The 21,211-nt window shown below is 35.5% G+C and overlaps 4 protein-coding genes across 8 annotated transcripts in view; 2 read left to right on the forward strand and 2 right to left on the reverse strand.

Moving 5' to 3' along the window:
* Window positions 1-631: 631 nt before the first annotated feature.
* On the reverse strand, window positions 632-8,863 carry LOC117104121 (HD domain-containing protein 2-like). The gene is made up of 6 exons (XM_033244794.1): window positions 8,727-8,863; window positions 7,196-7,320; window positions 6,218-6,320; window positions 5,666-5,734; window positions 4,342-4,480; window positions 632-2,992 (listed from the first exon to the last, which is right to left on the reverse strand). Exons 1-6 carry the CDS (start codon window positions 8,826-8,828, stop codon window positions 2,913-2,915), a joined length of 618 nt encoding a protein of 205 aa, XP_033100685.1. The 5' UTR covers window positions 8,829-8,863; the 3' UTR covers window positions 632-2,912.
* Window positions 8,864-8,920: 57 nt separating this feature from the next.
* Window positions 8,921-10,850, forward strand: LOC117104122 (28S ribosomal protein S28, mitochondrial-like). Its single transcript, XM_033244795.1, has 2 exons — window positions 8,921-9,380; window positions 9,855-10,850. The coding sequence occupies exons 1-2, from the start codon at window positions 8,941-8,943 to the stop codon at window positions 10,018-10,020; spliced, it is 606 nt and encodes a 201-aa protein (XP_033100686.1). The 5' UTR covers window positions 8,921-8,940; the 3' UTR covers window positions 10,021-10,850.
* A 414-nt stretch (window positions 10,851-11,264) lies between these two features.
* The window catches only part of LOC117104116, a 33,990-nt gene continuing 24,043 nt past the window's right edge, over window positions 11,265-21,211 (reverse strand). For 3 of the 4 annotated variants that reach the window (XM_033244788.1, XM_033244786.1, XM_033244789.1), the window contains exons 16-22: window positions 18,239-18,376; window positions 16,470-16,635; window positions 16,124-16,202; window positions 15,412-15,528; window positions 13,803-14,009; window positions 12,849-12,953; window positions 11,265-12,236 (exon numbers count right to left, since the gene is read on the reverse strand). In XM_033244788.1, the coding sequence (XP_033100679.1) occupies window positions 12,087-12,236; window positions 12,849-12,953; window positions 13,803-14,009; window positions 15,412-15,528; window positions 16,124-16,202; window positions 16,470-16,635; window positions 18,239-18,376 (962 nt within the window). In that variant the 3' untranslated portion in view covers window positions 11,265-12,086. Of the gene's footprint in view, window positions 12,237-12,848; window positions 12,954-13,802; window positions 15,290-15,411; window positions 15,529-16,123; window positions 16,203-16,469; window positions 16,636-18,238; window positions 18,377-21,211 lie in introns of those variants that run through there. The other variant, XM_033244790.1, reaches the window with a different exon arrangement.
* LOC117104119 (E3 ubiquitin-protein ligase TRIM71-like) overlaps window positions 19,424-21,211 on the forward strand; it is a 4,522-nt gene continuing 2,734 nt past the window's right edge. The window contains exons 1-2 of one of the 2 annotated variants that reach the window (XM_033244792.1): window positions 19,424-19,480; window positions 20,520-20,672. The gene's annotated coding sequence lies outside the window, so the exon portion shown is untranslated. Of the gene's footprint in view, window positions 19,499-20,519; window positions 20,673-21,211 lie in introns of both variants that reach the window. The other variant, XM_033244791.1, reaches the window with a different exon arrangement.

Consider the following 21,211-nt stretch of genomic DNA (forward strand, 5'->3'; position numbering starts at 1 on the left):
AGACAGTATATATATATATATATACATACATACAGGGCGTAAATATTGAAAAAGACATAACAACAAACCACTAACAACGCTGTGGCTCGTATCTCAGCCACAGCGTAAAAACAACCACACTTTGCATATCCAACTATTTAATTACTGTAATAATGTATTTTTCTAAGTTTCAGCTTAGCTCGGTCGGTAGCCACTGTGTGTGCGCCTAACCATGGAGATCTGAAGGTCCCCGGTTCGATTCCCATCGCTGCCTCTCCTTGTGTTTCAGCTGGAGGGCTGAAATGCAAGTTAAAATAGCGCGCGGTCTTTCAAATGAGACGTTTAAGCCGTTGTACTGCGTGCATTTATGGCCCATGTGTACGTTAAAGAACGCAGCACACTCTTCGGAAAAGAGCAGGGGATTGTCTCCCGGTGTACTGCCCAATCACCCCCAGGAGGACTCCACTGGAAATAAGTCTTCTTGTAGACTTTCGTGGGCTATCCTTGGTGTTTACACCGAATAAATCCAATCCAATCCAATTCTAATAACACTAGCAGTTTATCATTGGATTCTGTTATAAAAATATGTTTTTAATTACAAACGTTTATATTGATACCAGTTCAATGTAGTACAGTACAAGCTGAATGGAAGTTCCCGAGTTCATTTCCGTTTAATATATCTTTATTCATCACTGCATTCATTGAAAAAGTCGCAAATATAATGAACAAATACAGAAATAAAATACTATACTGTATTAATATTTCTGGTAAAATCTTATTTTTAACTGCTCGACAAAAATCCATTAATATTCATGACTTAATTCTTTCCGTGTGTGCAGTTCAAAACGAATTCCTAATTCCAGTGCCCCAATGAACAACAGTAATCGTAACACAATATGTATGTGCACACATACTACATAGCTACTTATCTACTACAGTATGTGTAATAAGTTTAATATCACTTCCCTCCTATTTACTAAAACATATAAATATATATTTTTACTTCTAAACATTTTTAAACGTCAATACAAATTTGGTCATACAGTACAGTACTGTGGTTATTCTATTAAAGCCTTGTCTAAACTATCAAATTTTATTTGACACAAACATGTGAAATGCATAAATATGATCATGATGACATCACATCATGACCATATATAGGCACATAAAGACTATTATATGCCAATGGGCATTCAACAGTTTTTTGTCGAAGAAAATTTGATAATCAGGACCAGTGGCGGCGCGGGGGACGGGGGCTTAAGTCCCCCCGCTGGACAGAGCTCGTCCGGCAGTCACACAAAAAAACATATAAAATAGGCCCACACCAAGCCAACACATGTCTGTCACAGTCTGAGAGTGCCATTTCTGGCCATCCAGATGAGGTTGGTCTTACCAACTCAACCAAAGAGAACTGTGATATATATTTATTTTAGGAGGTGAACCCCCTCTCAGCTCCGTCCCCTAGCTCAAGCCTACGAGCTCAAGTCCCTCTTGTCGGACAACTTAGCCCCCACAAAAAATATATCCTAGAGCCGCTGATCAGGACAGAGCTCAACATTAAGCAGCTGTTACTGGGGCGAATTTAAGGGAAGGGTGGCCTGGCTGGCTTCCCCCATCCATTTTGCAAATTCAAAAATAAAAGAAAGAAAAAAATGTCGCAGGGAATTCCACAGGGCCCCCTAGGCTAGTGTTATCTCGATTGGGACTCCCTTTTTGGACATCTCTGGATCCGCCCCTGGCTGTTATATTGATCTGCACAAAGGCAGATCTCACCTGAGAAAGAGAGAGAGAGAGTTAAAATGCACAAACTCAATTGTACACCTTTTTGTTTTCATCTAATTTTATCCATGCTTCAGAAGAGAGCAAAAACTATACCACAACTTATTGTCATTCAGTGTCACTGACAAAATGATCTCGCTTCATGCTATAGTAACAGATGACTATTAAATATTTGAACATTGTAACAATTACATGAATAAATCATGGAGTGTCATGTTCTATCAAATTCTGTGATATAACTTGATAAAGTGGACAGAGTTTTAAATCATGCTTGCATTGGATTAATTTTTGATCAAGACAAAAGGTAAATTTACCTTTGTCAACCTGCTGTTTGCACATTGGAAATGAAAATCGCCTTATATAGCGCCTTACACAATCAAAAATAGTCTCAAAGTATATGAAAAAGAAAAGAAGAAAACTAACACATGAACTATCCTAAAACTAATCTAATTGATTTGATTTGATTTAATTTATTCAACTTCGGAAAAACAAAATAAAAAGAAATCAATAAAAATTAATGAGAAAGCATTAACAAAACGCCAAGGATTTTCAAAAGTAAACTAAATCCCTGTTTAGGATTCTCCTTTAACAGAATAAGGAGAGTATATACATATATAACATAAATTATTTAAAATAAATAATAGAAATAAATAATGTAAAACAATAACGAAGGATTTAAAATACAAAAAAAGAAGAAATAAATTGTATACAGTAAATTAAAAAACAGTATTAACTTCAAGTAAATTAAAAAATTAAAATAATTAAACTTTTAAAATACAGAAAATGCAGTGAGATTGTGCGCATGCATGACCTGTCTATTCATGGATACATGCTGTGAAAAGTGTGCGCAAAAGTTTGCATGTGCTCAGGAAAACTTTAACTAAGTCAAGCTGTTTGCATTCGTCTTTTCTGCTCTGGAAAAACCGCCTGGTAATTCTTCCTGGGCAGCATTCACCTGGTTAAACCTGCCGCGTGTTTTGGGTAGTTTGACCAAAGAGAATGAAACTCAGGTTGTTCGCATTGGATTTTCTTGGTCAACGTGACCAGCTACCTGGTGAGTTTGACCAAAATTAATCTAATGTGAACACCACTTTAGTTATGCAGTACTTGCAGATCATTGGTCAGTGAATACTACAGCGTCTAGTCTTGTGTCATCAACTTTGTTTGATATGTGCTTCCCGCTGTGTTTCCAATTCTTGAACCCATTTTTTGATTTCATCATGTTGAAAAGTTCCTAAGAAAAGACATTCATTGATATTATTATGAAACATACTAAAAACTTTAATTAATATAATATATTATATAATATAATATAATATTACATAGTTAAAAAATTGACATTTTAAAGTGCCAATCAAACTTAACTGCCAATCAAACTTAACTACTGTATTGAATCACAACAGGGTCAGGAATATGTGCTTGTCCTAAACATACATGTTGTCTCACAGACACTTTCGTTTTGTGGACAATATCAACAATAGGGAGGTTTCGCACATGAACGCTATGGCTAGTGTGACGGATACGTCAACATTTTGACGTCGTACGCTGGCTACTATCGTGTGGACGACTCGCATACCTCGCTCACTACAGTACGTAAGTGAAAAACGTGTAGGGAAATTTGGGGATTTCTAGTAGGATGTTCGTTTATTTTTTCACCTTTTACATAAGTGTAAAAAATAAATGTATCTTTGAATACGTACATGCCATTTTTGTGACATTTTAAGACAGCAAATTACAATAGGATGCGTCTCATTTTGGGGTATCAAAACGTCGGTGCTTTGACCTTGGTGATGTCAGGTTTTTTATGCAGCCAGGCACTTTTGGGTCATAAATAGTAATAACCAACACTTCTGGGCAAAAAAGGAAGTATTTTCTGGCTACAATTTTCAATTTCAATTTCCAACAAAACCTTATATATACACTAATAAAAGTTTGAGATACTAATAAAATTTGAGAAGCATGATGAGAGAAGAGAACAGAATATAGTACTAGTAGGCCTAAGCTAAGGCCCTTGGCCTAGGCTACGCTTGAATTGTGCTGTGATTGCAAAAAACACAAAATGGCTACAAACCGTTACGGATAGCTAAACGTATGCGTACACGTATTCGTTCACGTGCAAAACCTCTCTAATATCCAAGTGGTGAGGCTTAGCAAAAAGGTCTATGCATTTACATATCTGAATACAACCATATCAATTGAAAGAAAATGTGGCAAAGACAAGCCAAGCCAATCACTGGTAGCAAAAATCGATTTTTTTTGTGATTAATACAGAGTTTACAGTAAATGAGAGCTACAAAATGATAAAAGAATAATTTAAATCCCACATTTTCGTTGTAAAGTTACAGGAGTTTAAACATACAGCTGTTAAAAGGAAATATTAACAGATCATTAAAAATTGTTGTTTTAACATGGGAAATGAGGAAAATAACAGGATAGCATGATATATAGATATATAAATGTTAGTTTAGTGCAATAAAATAGATTTCAAATATTTTGACATTCCAGCACATTTTCACCATTATCTCTGAAATGAGTGACTTGTTTGGCTTGTCTTTGCCACAAATGATGACAATAAATACCAACCTTTTGTACAATCAAAAAATTCCTGTAATGATGCTGGCTTGTTTTCCTGTTTCTCATAATCAAATGCCTGGTGGATCATTTCATATCGGTCCAAATCTTTAACCCACTTAGACTCTGGGCTAGACTGTTGCTCATATTCCTAAAATGACAAACAATTATACATACAGTAATATAGTACACATTCTTCTAATAAAAGAGGTTTAGTTACGAAGGATCATATTCTATAGTATTGCCCAAATGCACCAAACTGTAATGTATAGCGAAAATGGGCAAACTCATGACATAGCTACTACTTGGATGGAAAAAATTACCCTCTAGAAAAAAAAAAATCATCTTTCTAGGTCCCTTTTAAAAAATATGTTTAAAACATTAACTTGCTCATTTAAATATAAACAAGTATCAACTCCCAATAAGCAAATGTTTTAGGGACTTTTATCACGAAAGTTCTTAGGATGATTATCAACAACTTTAAGAATCTCTCATAAGAACTTAGGAAGTTTATTACTGATGAGAAATATAGATCCTCTTAATATTCAGTTACAAGCTAATACCTTTATTAAAGCCATAGTAAATATTAATATATTGAATTATAATAAATTGATATGTTTTAGTTAAATCAAGAAGCTATTATAAATATATCAACCAAGGCTTAACTTTTACTGTATGTTTCATCAAGGCAATTCAACAAAAAGGTGTGCATACAGTCCTTTCATCCTTACTGTGGCATCGACAATCCGATACTAGTTGCGAGTACAGCCGTCAATTATTAGTGTGTGCGTGCAATATGATTTATGGTGTTAGTTACTACTAAATGAATTTTGGGTACTTTCCAAAGTCTGTTACATCTGATTTCTTATGACCACGAGCTTGTTAAATGTTTCTCTAAACTACAATTAGATTCATGAAAATTGACCAACAAAATGAAAAGTAATAGCAATTGAAAATTTACGATTTTTATAAAATTTCATGTTCTTATATAACATTAAACTGTCATTTTGACTATGTTGGACTAAGGTGCACAAAACGACCATATGGGTAGATACAGAAAATATATTTATCTTTTCTGCAAAGTGAGTCTCTTGAAAGACAATACACCACAACATTTGGTAAAATTTATGTTATCAGTCTAATGTTAGTGCAAAATATCATTAAACTGAATTGCCTTGGTTTTATGTTTTGCCTTCTGAGTTGGGAGATTGGGAAATTAATATCCTCTGTGATCATAGTTATCATTAATATTCAAGATGGAGTCAAAACTTTGTTCCTTTTTAAGCGTTATTTTTCTATTAATAATTTATTCTAAGCTTACTCATTTCCAACTCACCTCCCATAAGCTATATAATTCTGGTCCTACTTCTGGTCCTGCTAAATCACTGAGCTTTTGCATGGCCTCCTAATAAAAATAACAATATATAATAATTAGTAACACTCTAGTAGAAGGAATATCAACAATGACAATACACCATGAGAACAATGATGCCATCGCCCACAATGGCATTAGCAGCAACGCCACCACCGCTGGCAATGGTGCTCATTTTTACATGGTAGTGATAGTAGTACACACATAGTATTAGGATGATAATTACAATATTAATAATACGTTTTAATTATAATAATAATGTACTGTATTAATAATAATAATAATTTTGAGTGTATAGGAATGGTTGAATATTGGGTATAAAAAACTTTATTTTCATTATTGATTAATGATTATTATCAAGCATTATTTCACAAACACTGTCTGTGAAGATAATATATATCTATAAGGTGCAGGTATTATACAGTAGTCAATAACAAATAATTTTTCAAATACGGTGTTGCATTTATTGGAAGTTTTAACTTAAGAACATAATTTCAACAAATTGATAAATTTTACCCTTTCTCTCTGATGCTTTTCCTCTTTTGGTACTTTGTCATATGGTGTAATATCACCCACTATGCATTCTGCCATGTCATGAATCAGCGCCAACTTCATAACGCTAAATGAAAAGAGTAAGTACAGTATACTCAGTGTTCTCCCGAAGCCGTTTTAGCTGTCAATTATACCAGTAAAAATAACTGACCAACCAGTAAAAATTGTGTGTTGGTAGAATAAAAAAGCACATTATTAGGCCTAGGTTGACTAGGCTGCCCTTCTTTCAATAAACGAACATCATTCCTTTCCAGGCCTAAGCTATGATTATGTATTATTGTTTTTTGAAGCCATTTAAATCCACTTAAAATTGGCAATATCTGAAGTTGTGTGCGCTTAGCTGGCTCTATATGGACAAATTTACCAGTAAAAATGTTTCAATTGGGAGAACACTGATACTGAAATCATTTTGGATGGAATACGTTTTATCAACATGTTTCTGAGTTTTTCTGATTTATAAATGAAAAATTGGTGTTGAAACTTTAATCTGACATCACTATCATAAACATATTTATTAGAATAAACTCTCAGCTTTGAATAAACGGCTCCCTCGGATAATCACCCCCTCCAGAACCACATTTGGACTAAACGCCTCTCTTGAATACACGCCCCGGGGCGTTTATTTTTTCCTAAAAAAAATTCCCCTATGACTGAAAAAAAAAAATAGAAGCAATATATTCTATTAAATATTCAACTTCAGTAGATTACAATTTTTTCTAACATGGTTGGGTCTTTCAAATCTTCATAATCATTCAATAATTACACATTTTGACGGTAATTAGCAGTTTGTAGTTTCACACTTACAGTGAAATTATCTTTTTACACCATAAAAAACAAATGGCTCCCTTGAATAAACGTCCCCTCAAACACCCTTCTCAACAATAAATTCCCCCGGGCGTTCATTCGAATAAATATGGTAAGTGAATTTTTATGTCAACCTACTGTTCTTTGTTGACTCCTGACGATGACGGTATGAACATGCTCATAATAGCCATACGGTACATGTGATCCGGTACACTCTCTGGATTGCTGACATTTGTACGGACCCATCCAGCTCGTTTAATATTCTACAAAAACAAGCAGAACATGGCATTACAGAAGCAAACTATATTCCCCTCCCCATCTCTCTGACAATTGTCCACAGAGATTTTACTGGCTCTTATGATAGTATTTCCCGGACTCTTTGTCATACAGCAAATTCTCTTCAGAATCATATATTTAGATTTTTATCTTTCAAATAAGGCTGGGCCGGGGAAATGAGGCCAGGAGAGAGCAGTGGCGGACTGTCAAGGCAAGCAAGGTATGCAATGCATACCCTGGCTAAAACAAATAAAACACAATTTATATAGTACAGTTTCTCCGTTTTATATAGCATTTCTTAGCCACAATCTTCTATATAAACCTTGTATTTATGTAATACATTCATATACAGCCTTCTGGCTGTCTGTTTGTAATTTTTAATATTTTTATCTGAATAAAGACCTTGAATATATTTTTTGAGTGGATGCTACAGTTCATTGTAATAGTAAAGTTTTTCAATGTTTGGCCTACTTTGGTATCTAGGAAAGTCACAGTTTGCCTATCGCATTGTTGTACTCTAGAACTCTGTAGAATTTCTGCATGGCTGGTTTTCAATATCAGACAATCACGTATTCAGTGAGTCAATGGTTCAGTCAGAGCAGCCGTGTGGTGGCGTCAGAATAGCCAATTTAACACTGGAATGGAAGCGGTGCTTCCAAGAGAATGGTCGCATGCTCTTCTTCTCACAAATCGGGACCTCTACTGCCGATCGGGTATTCTATCTAAAAGCCTAATCTCAATGATTCAAGTTTAAATAAATCTCCATACATATGACTGGTATAGAAAAAACTTTGAATTATTATTTTTAATTATAAAATTTAAATAAATACAGGAATAGGAATTCTTTTGAAGAGAGGATACTACAACCATGCCGGTATTTAAAGTACATTTGTATTTTGACTATAGAACGCAATCTGATTCTGTATACAGGTAGTAGTAGCTGGCTTATGAACTTTTCCTACTAGCAGTCCCTCGGTGGTTTAGGGGTCTTCAAATGCATTATAAGGGAGCTGATAGGGGTGGATTAAAGGTAAAGTGGGAGATCGGTGATTAGGTGAGGGGGGCTAACTCGCAAAATAAGGTGATTTTTAATTACTTTAGCATGATTTGTGGGCAGGCCGGGAGTGCGACTGGGGGATGGGCGAGTACTTTTTTCGGGGGTGGGGGTGACGCTGTAATACTGTACTATAGTTGACCACAAATACATTAGGGGGCTCACCCTACACAAAACCTAGCCTCCAGTGACAGTGAGGATAATTGAAAAAACAACCAGGCACTTTCCTTATTTTCACTCTCTCCGCCTTGGCTGAGGCCTAGCAGAATGATCTAAATTTAATTGTGAACAAAAAATTAACGAAAACGATTAGCATTTACAATCTGAAGAATTCCATACCTTAAGCCTATGGATCATAGAAAAAAACTTCAACATTTTCAACCGTTCACAGGAAGCAACATCATCATGTAATTTCAAGTTCTTTTCCTGTGTCATTTCCATTTTGTGATTGTTGATTGAGTGAGCTTATAAAAATCTAATACTCCGCGGATCAAAACGGTTATACCGAGTATTTCCATTGCTGAAGACGTATGTTGTATACTACACTAACAAGATGGCTGCCTCCATAAATCGGGTACTGAGTCAGAAAGTAGTGGATATTACTCGGGTTTGTTGCTGTTTTAGATTGATTTCCACCTCTAGACACATAAATTGCAAACAAACTGATAATGTAAATTCTAACGATGATTCAGTTGGACTAGACAGTCAGTCTTCTGAAGTCGATCAGCCGTCGAAATTAGGTGGCTTCGCCCAGGCCTTCGCAAAATTCACCGACAGACTGGAAGAGCAACACAGAGCTGCTGGCCTCGCCATGGATGGAACCGAGCGACAGTCATTCGCAACATTATTCAAACACTCCCCTCTTGTTCATCTAGGAAATTTTAAAGGTCAAATAGTGATTGGAAAAATATTCCATATTGTTGAAGACGATCTGTACATTGATTTTGGAGGAAAATTCCACTGTGTCTGTAAAAAACCTGCAGAAAATGGGTCGTGAGTGATTTACTAATCTATTATTACAAATACTGTATTCCCCCTATAGCTAGTATTGGCCTATTACAAATACAGCCATTCAACATTCTGTGTAAAGTAATGTATTGTGGAATGTCCTGATCTAGCCCTATGTCTTCTTTCAGTGGCGAATCCAGGGGTGGCATTAAGGTGCATACGGTGTGCCTCTCCCCAGAAGTAGATAAAATATTTAATAACCAAATGTGAAATCATTCAGACAAGACATTAAAATGGCAATAGAAGTTCAACCACCGCCACAATAGATACAGGAACACTCTAAACCCTCCTCCCGACCATTTCCTCAATTACCACTTGCACTACTCTGGATCCGCCACTGAATTTGTATGTACGATACCTGTGTAGTACTGTAACTCAGTCGTAGTAGGTCTATTTAATTATCGTTTTCTAAATATTTTTTCCATAGTAATTCAACTCATGCCATTTCTTTCTTCTCAGAAAATATGTCCGTGGAGCAAAAGTTCGTTTGCGGCTAAAAGATTTTGAGTTGGCAGAACATTTCCTCGGTGCGACAAGAGATTTAACATTACTAGAAGCTGATGCACATCTTCTCGGATTGCTGGAATTTCAGAAAACGAGCTCACAAATAGACGATATTATTTGAAAATGAAAGGAAAACAGAGTGAACAGACGAAGGATGAAAAAAAAAAAAAAGATAACTTTGGGCTTAATATTATTAATAAATCTTTGCAGAAAACTCATTCATGTTTATTGTCTTTTATGTAAAGACAGTATCACATGGTTGACTTAGGACAATTACAATGATAACAAACAGAATATTCAATTAACTCTATTGACCATTAAACATTCTGTTAGTAACATCTGTTGTCAGGGGTCCCAAGTTTGAAGTAGTCACTTCCAGGAGGTCTGGTTAAAATGTACTTTTTTAACACATTTAATTTCATTTTGCTGCACAAGGTGACACCCATCGTCGCCAACTTCTGAGAGACAATTGATAAATAAATAGTTAAATTTGCTCAAATAATTTCTAAGTCAATCTTTTTACATGCCAAATTGTTGTGTTTTCCATTAATTAATTAACAATCTGCAAGTCAAATTTTATCCAAGACAAACAATTTTTCAATGATATTTTGGATTTGACTTGGGCAAGTTGAACTGTAGTAAAAACATGCAAATATTATGAATTTGCAGAATATGGGTCATTTTCTGGGAGCTTCGTGCATGCTTGGTGGAGTATGGGAGGCCATCTTGATTTCTGGGAGACTCCCGCGAATTTGCGGGCGACTTTGCGACCCTTAATTTGTAGCAATTTCTCCGAGTAATAATTTAATTTTTGTGCTATGAATTTTGGAATTAGCTGTAACATCATCCAGCGGACATTCATCATTTGTAAATTTGTTGCATTTCTGCCCCCAATGTCTATAATTGTAATAAATAAAATAAAATTACCTGTACAGGTAAATTTCACTACAATGACGTTGACTTGATTTGATTTTGTAGTTAGTGTTTGAACAACCATCTTTGCACACATACTTGTAATATTACTGTATTTGTCTATACATTTTAAATCCAAATATCAATACAGTACAACAGACATTGGCACAACACAAACTTCAGGCTAGTAATCAGCTAATGTTTCGCTTATGTCTTTATGTTCCTGTATTATTATTATTAAACCAATAGCTTGATGGAACTGTTATACCAGATGCAAATGTGCTCTGCTGGGTAGGTTTAGGTGTTTTTTTTTCTCTCCCTTCAAACACACACTATTAATTTTACCACTTCTCAAAAACATTCAGATAAACAATGTAGCAGCCTTTGGTTTTTGGTTTGTATGTTCTTTTTCAAATAAATCAAATTACAATGAAAACAACTGCAAAACAAATATAAACCTTGTTTTATGGTTATTTATTCTCAAGTTATACAAACATTCCATGAAACATTTGATTCACTTGTACTGTATGTCAAAGTCTAAAAATAAAATGACACTTAATGTCGGTCACTGATGCGAACTATAGTTGTAGGTCTAGCCTACGCCCGACTCCAGACCAAGAGCATCCTAAATCTTGCACGCACTCTACATGGTCTCGGTATTGTAGTACAGTAATATCCTGGAGAGTAGAGTTATTGAATCTTTGGAACAACATTCTGTCTATGTGTAAATGAGCCATTTCGTAGTTTGAACTGTGCATGCCTGTCTTGAAGGCTTAACCTGGCTACTCACTGCGTCATACGACCGCCACAAATCCAACTCTGCTCTCTGTGAGTGAGTGATAGACAACGCGATGCTGTCTGCTGATTGTCGGTGGCAGTCTGAACCGATCATCATTAAAAACGATCTGTTGTGCGTGTGTTGTTGCGTTCTATATAGAATCGCGTCGGCCGACAACCGCCGTGCGCAGTAAGTGCCCAGCTTTAGGAGTTGGCACGGCCTTCAGAATCGCCTGAAAATAGTGTATCAGTATACTTGCATCATACGGGTAATATTTATCGTAAGATAAAGAACTGCGTGTAATGTAGCTTGCTAAAAATTCAGACAATCTAAAAGCTGTGCCCAACTAGGAGTCTTTACATGAGCGTTAAATGTTTGTTTATGTTGATTGACATTCAATATGCAGATCAAACTATGAAAAGTGCTTTATTGGGTATTAGTACACAAGTGACTTTCTGTTGCTAGGTGCTCATCAATGTCATCATTGTTACAGTTGTCTATAATAATTCTTCTTGCTTTAGAATCTGCTTTATCTGCTGCTCAACATAATCATTGAAGACTTCTCTAACATTGTGCGCCCTCACAAGACCAGACTGACCACCGGTCAGCACCCACCCTACAGAGCTTAAATTGGGACTCCAGCTTGACTGTTGAAGAAAAAAACAAAATGTTAGAAATTGCATAGAATTTTGGATGGTTGTGGAATAATTCTTTTCAATTATAAAAAAAGAATGTTCATGCTTTGGAACTATTACTTTAGCAGAGGAAGTTGCTGGGGGCGGGGAAAGGGTCAGAGGTCCTGACAATTTTCAATAGAGAGAATTTTTGCCAAGGAGGGGTTATTTTAATAATTATATCAGGTTAAACACTGTTCTTAAATACAAAATCCATTACTATATGTTGCTATATTGTTATCACTATAATAATCATAATTTTTAACACCATTATTCCTATTTGTAATATATTATTTGTACTATATCATATATATATCGTAATGGTAATCCTAATAATAGTTTGTTACATTAATTACAACCCGTAATGAAAAAAAAACCAAAAAAAACATGATACAAATATAAAATATAAAGGATCTTAACTCATAGATAAAACTTAATAACACACAAGAGAAATTGGATAGAATAAAAAACAGTGACAGGCTATGGACAAGATGAATATGTAACAAAAGTAGAAAATAGAGACATATGCAGAAAGCACTTCCAGGCAATCAACATAATAAGGTAAAATTGAAATACAGTACTCACTCTTAGAACGGATGCTAGAAACGGTTTGTTTAATTCAAATTTTGTAAATTTATCCTGATCGTGCAACTTCTTAACAAGGCCAGCAAGTCTATTCTTTCCTGTATTCTGTGTGGTTGAAGAAAAGGATCCATAAATTTATAAGGCACAAATATTTATACTATGTACAGGTCAAATAGTATAGAACTGCAAGAGGTCCGACTCTCTAGGTTTCATTGGAATGTAATCCTATTTAAAAAAGTACTCCATGAACTAGAGGGTGTCTTTTAAAAGGCGAGTTTCGAACGATAGTTAAATTTTAACAGGGCGCCCTCTACCTCCTGGTAGTACTTTTTTTTTTAAGTTGCATTGTGTGCATACAAAATCAGGGCAGTCGTACGTCTTGGAATTCTATACACTTTGTACAGGTCTAATCAATATACATAAATTCATACAATCATCTATTGAACGGGGTGGTGCCAAGATTTGCCTGACAGGGGGCCCGAGATCCCGGATGATGGGGCTAATGCTTCCGATGAGGGGTCAGATTTCCCCGACGAAAGCAAAGTGGGCGTGGTCGAGTTTTGAGTACAAGACTGTGTTCCAGGGGGCGAAGCCCTAGAAAATTATGACAATTTAGGGGTTTCAAAGGCTTATTTAATCGATTTCAGAGTCTACTAATATGTAGAAAATACATATAATTTTTTTTTCTCCCCAACAAATTGTGCTTTTTCTCTCCGAGGGGGGGGGGGAACCTCTCCCCGCCCCTGCATTTCATGAAATAATGGAGTAACATCAATATTTGTTCAACTCTTCTGTACTTAGACCAATATGTACTGATCCACCAACTTTAATTATGACCCATTATTTAGTGTTTTTTTTTTTTTTTGCATAATCCTGCTATAAACAAAAACACATTATATAAATCAGGAGGTAAAAAAAATCATATAGTATATAGAAAAACTTAAGTATTAATACCTTAGGTGCATCATAAAAAACAAGAGCAACATTATCGTAAGCAGTTGCTACGTCTGGTGAAGATTTTTCCTCCAACAGAGTGTCAACATCACCTTTAGCATCCTTCTGTGACACAATGACTTCAGCACTGTTCTTATCCGAAGTGTTAACATCACAGTTGTTCGTGTTTGTTTGGCCCAGATGGACAATTGATGTTTGATAAAGGGGCTGGAAGAAATTATATAAACAATTAGCTAGTAATTAGAATTAGAACATCTGTAAATGTTTTAATAAAAAGTTATTAAAGTTGCCCAGGAAACGAGGGCCTTGGTACTGTAGGAAAGGGTCCAAATTGATATATGTTCCATTGACCTCAACATCTGTCAACATTACAAGTTTGTCATCATGATCAATTTTGGATCATGATTTGTGGGGTGCAAAGGTGAGATTGCCGACAATAAGATTGTTATATTGACCCAGTATTCAACCTCCGGCCTGCCAACAGATTTTTATCTGGCCCGTGCAATATTCTTACAACTAATTCATTTTCTGACTGATTTTCAGTAGGCCTACTTATACATAAAAATACTCTGGCACGTTAACAAGAATCTGGCTTTTTCCGAGTACTGTAGCTCACTGTATCTATTGCATAGGTTATTAATATGGGGAGGAGAATGATGCGGAATATGGGAGGCACTGACATGATGCGATATATAACCGTTAGCCGTGCCATCAAAGGACCCAGGGAGCAGGATAAAAATACTGCTTTGAAACGTATTTTTGCAGATCTCTAAGTGCCATTTCTCAGCCACAACTATGGTGGGGCTGAGGTAATGCGGCCCCCTTTTCGTTCGTCAGGGAATTTCTGGTGCTGGCATTGTTGAAACATGGTAAATTTTTCTATATCCTCAGAAAATTTCTAGTGGTAGGGTAGGAGAACCTGGGGTGCAAGTTTTTTCATGCACTACCCTTCCACAATAAAGGCCTACAGTATTACAGTTGATGTTGAAAAACAAGGATAAAATGGAAATACACAATTTAAGTCGGACCGCTGCTGGTCTCAACAGATTGAAACTGGCTACCAGCTTACGAATCTCCCGGAAAAAAACCCATCTCCCACAAAATCACGATATTTGCATGTTTTTACTACTCTTGTATCAATTGTCTCACAGAAATCAGTACCAATGGGTATCATCATGTGCAGCAAAATAAAATTATATACAGTATATTAAGAAAGCTCATTTAACCAGATCTTCCGGAAAAAAGAATTTCTTCCAACTTTGGAACCCCGTGTACACGCTTGATATTTTTGGGTCCACACAAGGTGCTGACTCCTAAGTCTCACTGCTGTTCTTGTTTTCGTTCTTGTTACCAAAACTTTAAAAGCGTCCAGCGTCACCAGTTTTGAACAGACGTGCAGGAAATTTTGTACACATAAACTAGAGGTGATTTCCAACAAAAGTTCATCGCCCTTTTTTTTAAGTCGGACCACCAGGGTTCCCCTACACCTATAAAACAAAACAGGGGTTTCAGCAAGGACTGTACATTACTGCTATTACCACTAACAGGGCACATCACATGGTTATTCAGCTCCAATGAAGCCATTAGTACAATAAACTGGGCAACTCACAAATGTATACTGTACGTTGCTGTTAAGCCTCTTTCCCATGTTTACTGCTTGGCAACGTACGTCACCGAGGACGTCTCCAGCAACGATACTATCTAACCAGTTGGTATTGTCGAGAGCCTGCAAAATGCAAAAAAATAGATTTTAATTAGAAAAACACATTTCTTCTTTATCCAACACTATAACCAAGTCTTTTAATGAGGCTTGTGGAGTAGACAACTGATCATTAACAATCCTCAGTCCTCCATAACCAAGCCCTTATTGTTATCTATATATTTATCAAGGGGTGGGCATAAAAATGGATCGAAGGGCCAAAGTGAATTTTAGATTTAACACTGAGGACCGCACTCAAACTTTGACATCCAGAAAAACTATGAACTGCTTTTACACTGCATTATTGTTAATAGGTTTAATACTGTACAATTACGTTTTACAGATGGTCTGTGTCAGGCTGTAAAAACAAAGGGTTTCTAGCCAAAGATGGTAAACATGCTTCAGGCCACATTTTATCCACACATATAGTGTGATGATCCATGCAAAGAGGGAGAACACTTGGAATCCAGAATTATTTTGCCAGGCTTGCATGAGTGGCAATCAAGAACCTATTGGGAGGGAGGGGGAGGGATGGGAATTGGTTTGGTGCCAGGACAGTGCCCCTTTTGCCACCCCAAGATATGCCACTGCATCTATGTCACTTATATAATAGACAACTTACTGGCATACATGTTTCCTTCTTAACTATTGTCTGAGGTTTACAGCTGAATGCACCATAATCCTGGTAGTACACTGATGACCTGTAATGAATAAAGCATTAAACATACTATTGTGTTCTTGTACATAACCTATTAAGAGACATATGCTGGTTTCTGTCTGGGGTGGTGGGGGAGGGGGGTTGCAAAAAAAATTCAGATTTATTTTTATGATGCTTAGGGATGACATTGACAAAAGTGAAAGAAGTTTAGGCTTAAACAAGTTAACAGGTTACACAATGAGAACTGGTAATTGCGTAAACTAACTCACGGTTGTTGGTGTGAAAAGTACTGTGAGGATTGTTAACTTACCCTCCTGTCATAGTGTCATGACTGACGACAATTCCCTTAGTGTGGATCGTCCAACGACAGGCTAATGGCTGATGCTTCTCACGCACAAACAAAGGCTGTGCAACATTCTTCAGATTCCAGAATAATATTTTGTGATCGTAACCGACTGAAGCGAAAAAGTTAGGATCTAGAAGGACAAAATGAGAAGGTTTCAATGCAGTGGATGGCCAGCGCATGCATTAAAAAACTTTTTGTCTCCCCCTTCACTGTAAACCTACTACAACTGATTCTGTTTATAACTACTGAAAGGTAGTAGAAACAGAAACCTTCTCGGTTTCCTGGAATGTTCAGTATACCTAATCATGGTGTATTGTGCAAAGACTAATACCACACATTCAAGTTTACAGCATTCAACCAAATACAGTACAGTTCTCCCTCCTATGAAGACCATCTCCAATAAAAGACCACTTTCTCTGGCCCTGATGAACACCAAACTTTTACCTTATAATGATTATTTTTCTAATTAGAGACCAAAGCTGCCATGAAAACCATGGAAACCTTGGTCCATAAAATGGTCTTTAATTAGAGGGAGACTATTTACACTCCACTGTGGGGGTAGATGGATCTTGCCAAAGGACACAAGTGAAATGCACACTAGAGGTTTAAACTCCGACCTCAAGTTTGAGAAGCCTGAACTGCAACCACCGTGCTAAACACTCCCATGGCTTGCCATTCCAAAACCAGCGTACTGTCGCTGATTGTTAAACCATAGAGAAAATAGAACTTCTATTTTCTCTATGTTTAAACTGAATAATTATCATAAGAATATAACAGTATTGCATACTTTAGTATAGAAAAGCCGTAATACTTTGACACTTAACTTTGGCAATAGTAAATCAATTCCATTAAATGAATAATAATTTAATATTAAGTCAGTTTTCATGTTTTTTCACTGATGCTGTTTTTGGCATGGCAAGCCTTATTTAACCTGAGTAATTAGTAGCCAAAATATAAAATAACATTTTTTTCAAACAAACAGAAATACAGAAAAAACTGTCTTTAAATCTAGTGTTAGTCTGCGTCAAGTGCATGGGTAGGTCCAGAGAAAAACCTGGGTGGGGCCATGCGCATTGTAAAGCACTAAGCCTGTGGTGGGGGGGGGGGGAATGTCATTACAATCAATATCAAAAACAAATTAATTACAAGTACACAAACTACAACTTTGATAGAGCTCATGCAGTGTTTTCAATACCATTAGCTTTTCCCTCTCCCCCTTCCTTTCTTTCCTTTTCTTCTCTTATTTTTTTTTGGGGGGGGGGGGAGTGTTCTAGGTCCATGACCCACCCCTCCCCACCCAACTGGATTCCTTGCTTAAAATTCAATGACGTACAGGCTTCACAAAAGAACTTAAATAGCAGAAGAATGAGCTGCTCCGCGTATTTGCATTAAATCAATGGAACATTTGCCCTCCTGCGGTTGCAGTAAAATTTGAACATTTTACTAAGTGGAGAAACTAAAGGAAACAAGCGAACAAGAGCAGCGCCTTTATTATTTTTATGTAGCACCTCCGCGCGGTTGCAGTAAAATTGCTCTCCGTGTACCCACAATGCCTTTTGAACGGATGTTCCACTATACAGTATTGGGAAGCTGCTCTATCTTCTGCTATTTATTATCTTTGCCTTCACACAGTAAGAAACCATGGATTCTAATGACCATGACAACCTAGTTGCCATCATGTTTTCTTTATGTTTTTCCAGAAATTAAATTTGAATTGAATTGAATTTACTAACCAGTGGGACACCATGATAAGCCGGAAACTTGGTTTCCATGTGCCAGGAAGGTTTGGATTGGGTACAGTGACGTGCCATGTTTGGAATCTTCTTTGAGAAGTGGTGAAGACGTTGTTAGGTTCCAGATTGCAATCAAGCCTTCAGAAAGAAAGACAGAATACAAAGCATTAAGTTTGTTTATTGGCAAATATCTGTCAAAAGTCTCTTCATTTGAACAAAGACACCATTTACTGATCCACTACACTACAGTATATAAATATATTACAGTATTATTATTATTACAAAATAATCATTTCTTGCAAAACCCCCACAAAAATTCTCTCAAAAAATGATTTTTTTTTTTCATTATCTATTTATTCATACTTTTTATATTTCTGAATTGCACATACTAGTGTTCTTGCCTATTGGATCAATCAACACAAATTTCATTTCTACAATGTTGTTAAAATGACAATAAAGGAGTATCGTATTGTATCGCAAAATGTCTGTAATAATTAGGTGAGGCTTTTTTTATGCCTTGTTTCACAAACTTATTTTTAAAAATCGTCGGACAAGGGCGGGAAAAAAATAAATATAATTTTTTTTTTCTTATTTAGCAAATGGTTTTTCCAAAAACGTCCAAAAAAATTAAAATAAAAAGTTATTGTTGAATGCACACAGTGTAGTAATGGGTTTGTTAAATGCTTTAAAATTATATAAATAGGAAGAAATATTTATATCCTATTTTGGGAGATTTTGTGGCGGTTTTAATTGGCCAAATATAAAATATTTTAAATTGAAATCATCATTATTGGCAGGCAGTGGGTTTTAAATGAGGTATAAAAAAGTCTCGCCTTCACAATCTTGTTTAAACAACTGGAGGCCAAAGTTTAAATGTATATCAAATTTATATAGGCCTCCTTCTATACTTTGTAATTACAGTTTTCCTATTTTACTCTGTTACTTATTTTGTTTTATCAAAGTGCAGGGATTGAATCAAATTAAAAAAAATAAAATATTTTAGATGGTTTTAAATATATTAAAATCACTATAACACAGATATAAAATAGGAAAGCACTCAGAAACATAGTCAAATTTACATAAAAAATTCTTATATAATAAAGCTATTATATAAACTGAAAGTTTGTTTGACAGCGATGTGTATTTAGAAACTTATCTGTGAGCGATAAGGGAACTCCTATTACTAAAGGAGTGGCGTATTTTTGGTACATAGTGCAGTGAGCGGACGTCATTTAGTTTCAAGTGAGTTTAGCCTTCCAGGTATATCAAGTTTATTTATATTTGAAGTTAAGTTATTGTAGGCATGCTATGCATTGATACATTTGTTTATTACTAATACAAAAATAATGAAGTTTATGTGCAATCTGAAATATGGGTAAGGCCCATAATGTCTGCAACAACAGCCCTGTGTGAATGAGTCTATGGCTTATTACAGACTAGGCAGTTACAGTGTAATTCAAAGTCCATTTGATATTAACAACTCATAGGCTTTCTGCAAATATAGATCTGGGAGCTGTACAGTTTCTATGGTTTACAACAATAGGCAATGCCACAATTCATGGCATACAATTGAATGCAACAAAATATATAAATAAAAAATATAAAAGCATAGCCTCTCCACATTGTGATTTTTCTCTGAGAATTGATGAGTAGTAGTTTGAAACCAATCAATCTTACCAAACTTTAGTTACCGTGATAAAAAAACAATTTTCTACACTAATGACAATGACAACAACATGAAGATTATTACAATTTCAACTAAATTAAAAGTTTTTTTAATAGAAATTACGATAATGGTATGGTAAGTTTCCTCATTAATGAAATAGTAATTATGCAATTAGTATAATCATGTACCAAAAACAATAGGCTCTGTCTTCCTATTACCATCTTGTATTCAGTGAAGTATGAAACCATTAAGACTTGATCAATGAAATATTAATATACTGTATAGCCCCTTTTTTTCGCGCATATCGCAAAATTCTGAATGATACTTCAAAAGCAATGCTAGGCCATACCCATACCTAATATAAAACGGATAATTCCCTCCATAAAAATTCCATGGAAACCCCTCTTTACTTTGCAAAAGAACTCGAAAAGAAGCCCATCAAAAGTTCGCAAAAAAACACAAAAAAAACCCAGGGCTTCAATTTGAGGTCTTACGGTATTCAAGGTCTTTGTATTTTGATAGTAAAAAATGTAAACATTTTATCTTTTTGACTGCTAATTTCATGAAAAAATACTTTAATATTTCTTTTATACTAATTTATTTTTGTCACTGCAGATTTATTTTTAGTGCCAATCACTTTGGACTTTGACCACTTGATAATACAAAATTGAATCAACATTTCAACTGATAAAATAATCAGAAAACACCAACATAAGTTAGCAACAAGTATTCATTAATTCATTTCTGCTGGTCAACTGTTGAATTAAGGTAAGAAATTGATATACATACATTTTCAATAAGAACAACTTTAATATTAATAAAATTTGACAACTTATATGTTTGAAAGCAAAGTCATATAAATTATCAAATTTTTTAAATGTAAAAGACTATGTCCCAACTAATCTCTGAGCCCGTGTTGTCTACAAACTTACTTCCGCGGGGTGTAACTCTGTGTATATTGGCGAGACCAATAGACACTTAGAAACATGGATTACTGTAGGAAGCATTTAGTTCTGGACATCACACATATTTCAACATCCTCAAAACTCTGTTAAATGTCAAAACACATCTAATTCAGACTGTTTTACTATTCTTGATTCTGCCCACAATACCTATCAACATATTAAATAAAAGAAGCCCTTTACATTGCTTGGGGAAATCCGTCACTGAACAAACAAACAACTCATTACAATATCACTCTCTCATTCTAATTCATTCTAATTCCTATATACATGACTTACCATAGTATTCTTGACCATTATATATATGACTTAATATGCTTGTTTCGTCTTACATCTGACCGGTAG

Source organism: Anneissia japonica, unplaced genomic scaffold (assembly GCF_011630105.1).
Source record: "Anneissia japonica isolate Jap-2015-1 unplaced genomic scaffold, ASM1163010v1 scaffold2564_len425606_cov169, whole genome shotgun sequence".
In the NCBI taxonomy this organism is placed as follows: Eukaryota; Metazoa; Echinodermata; class Crinoidea; order Comatulida; family Comatulidae; genus Anneissia; species Anneissia japonica.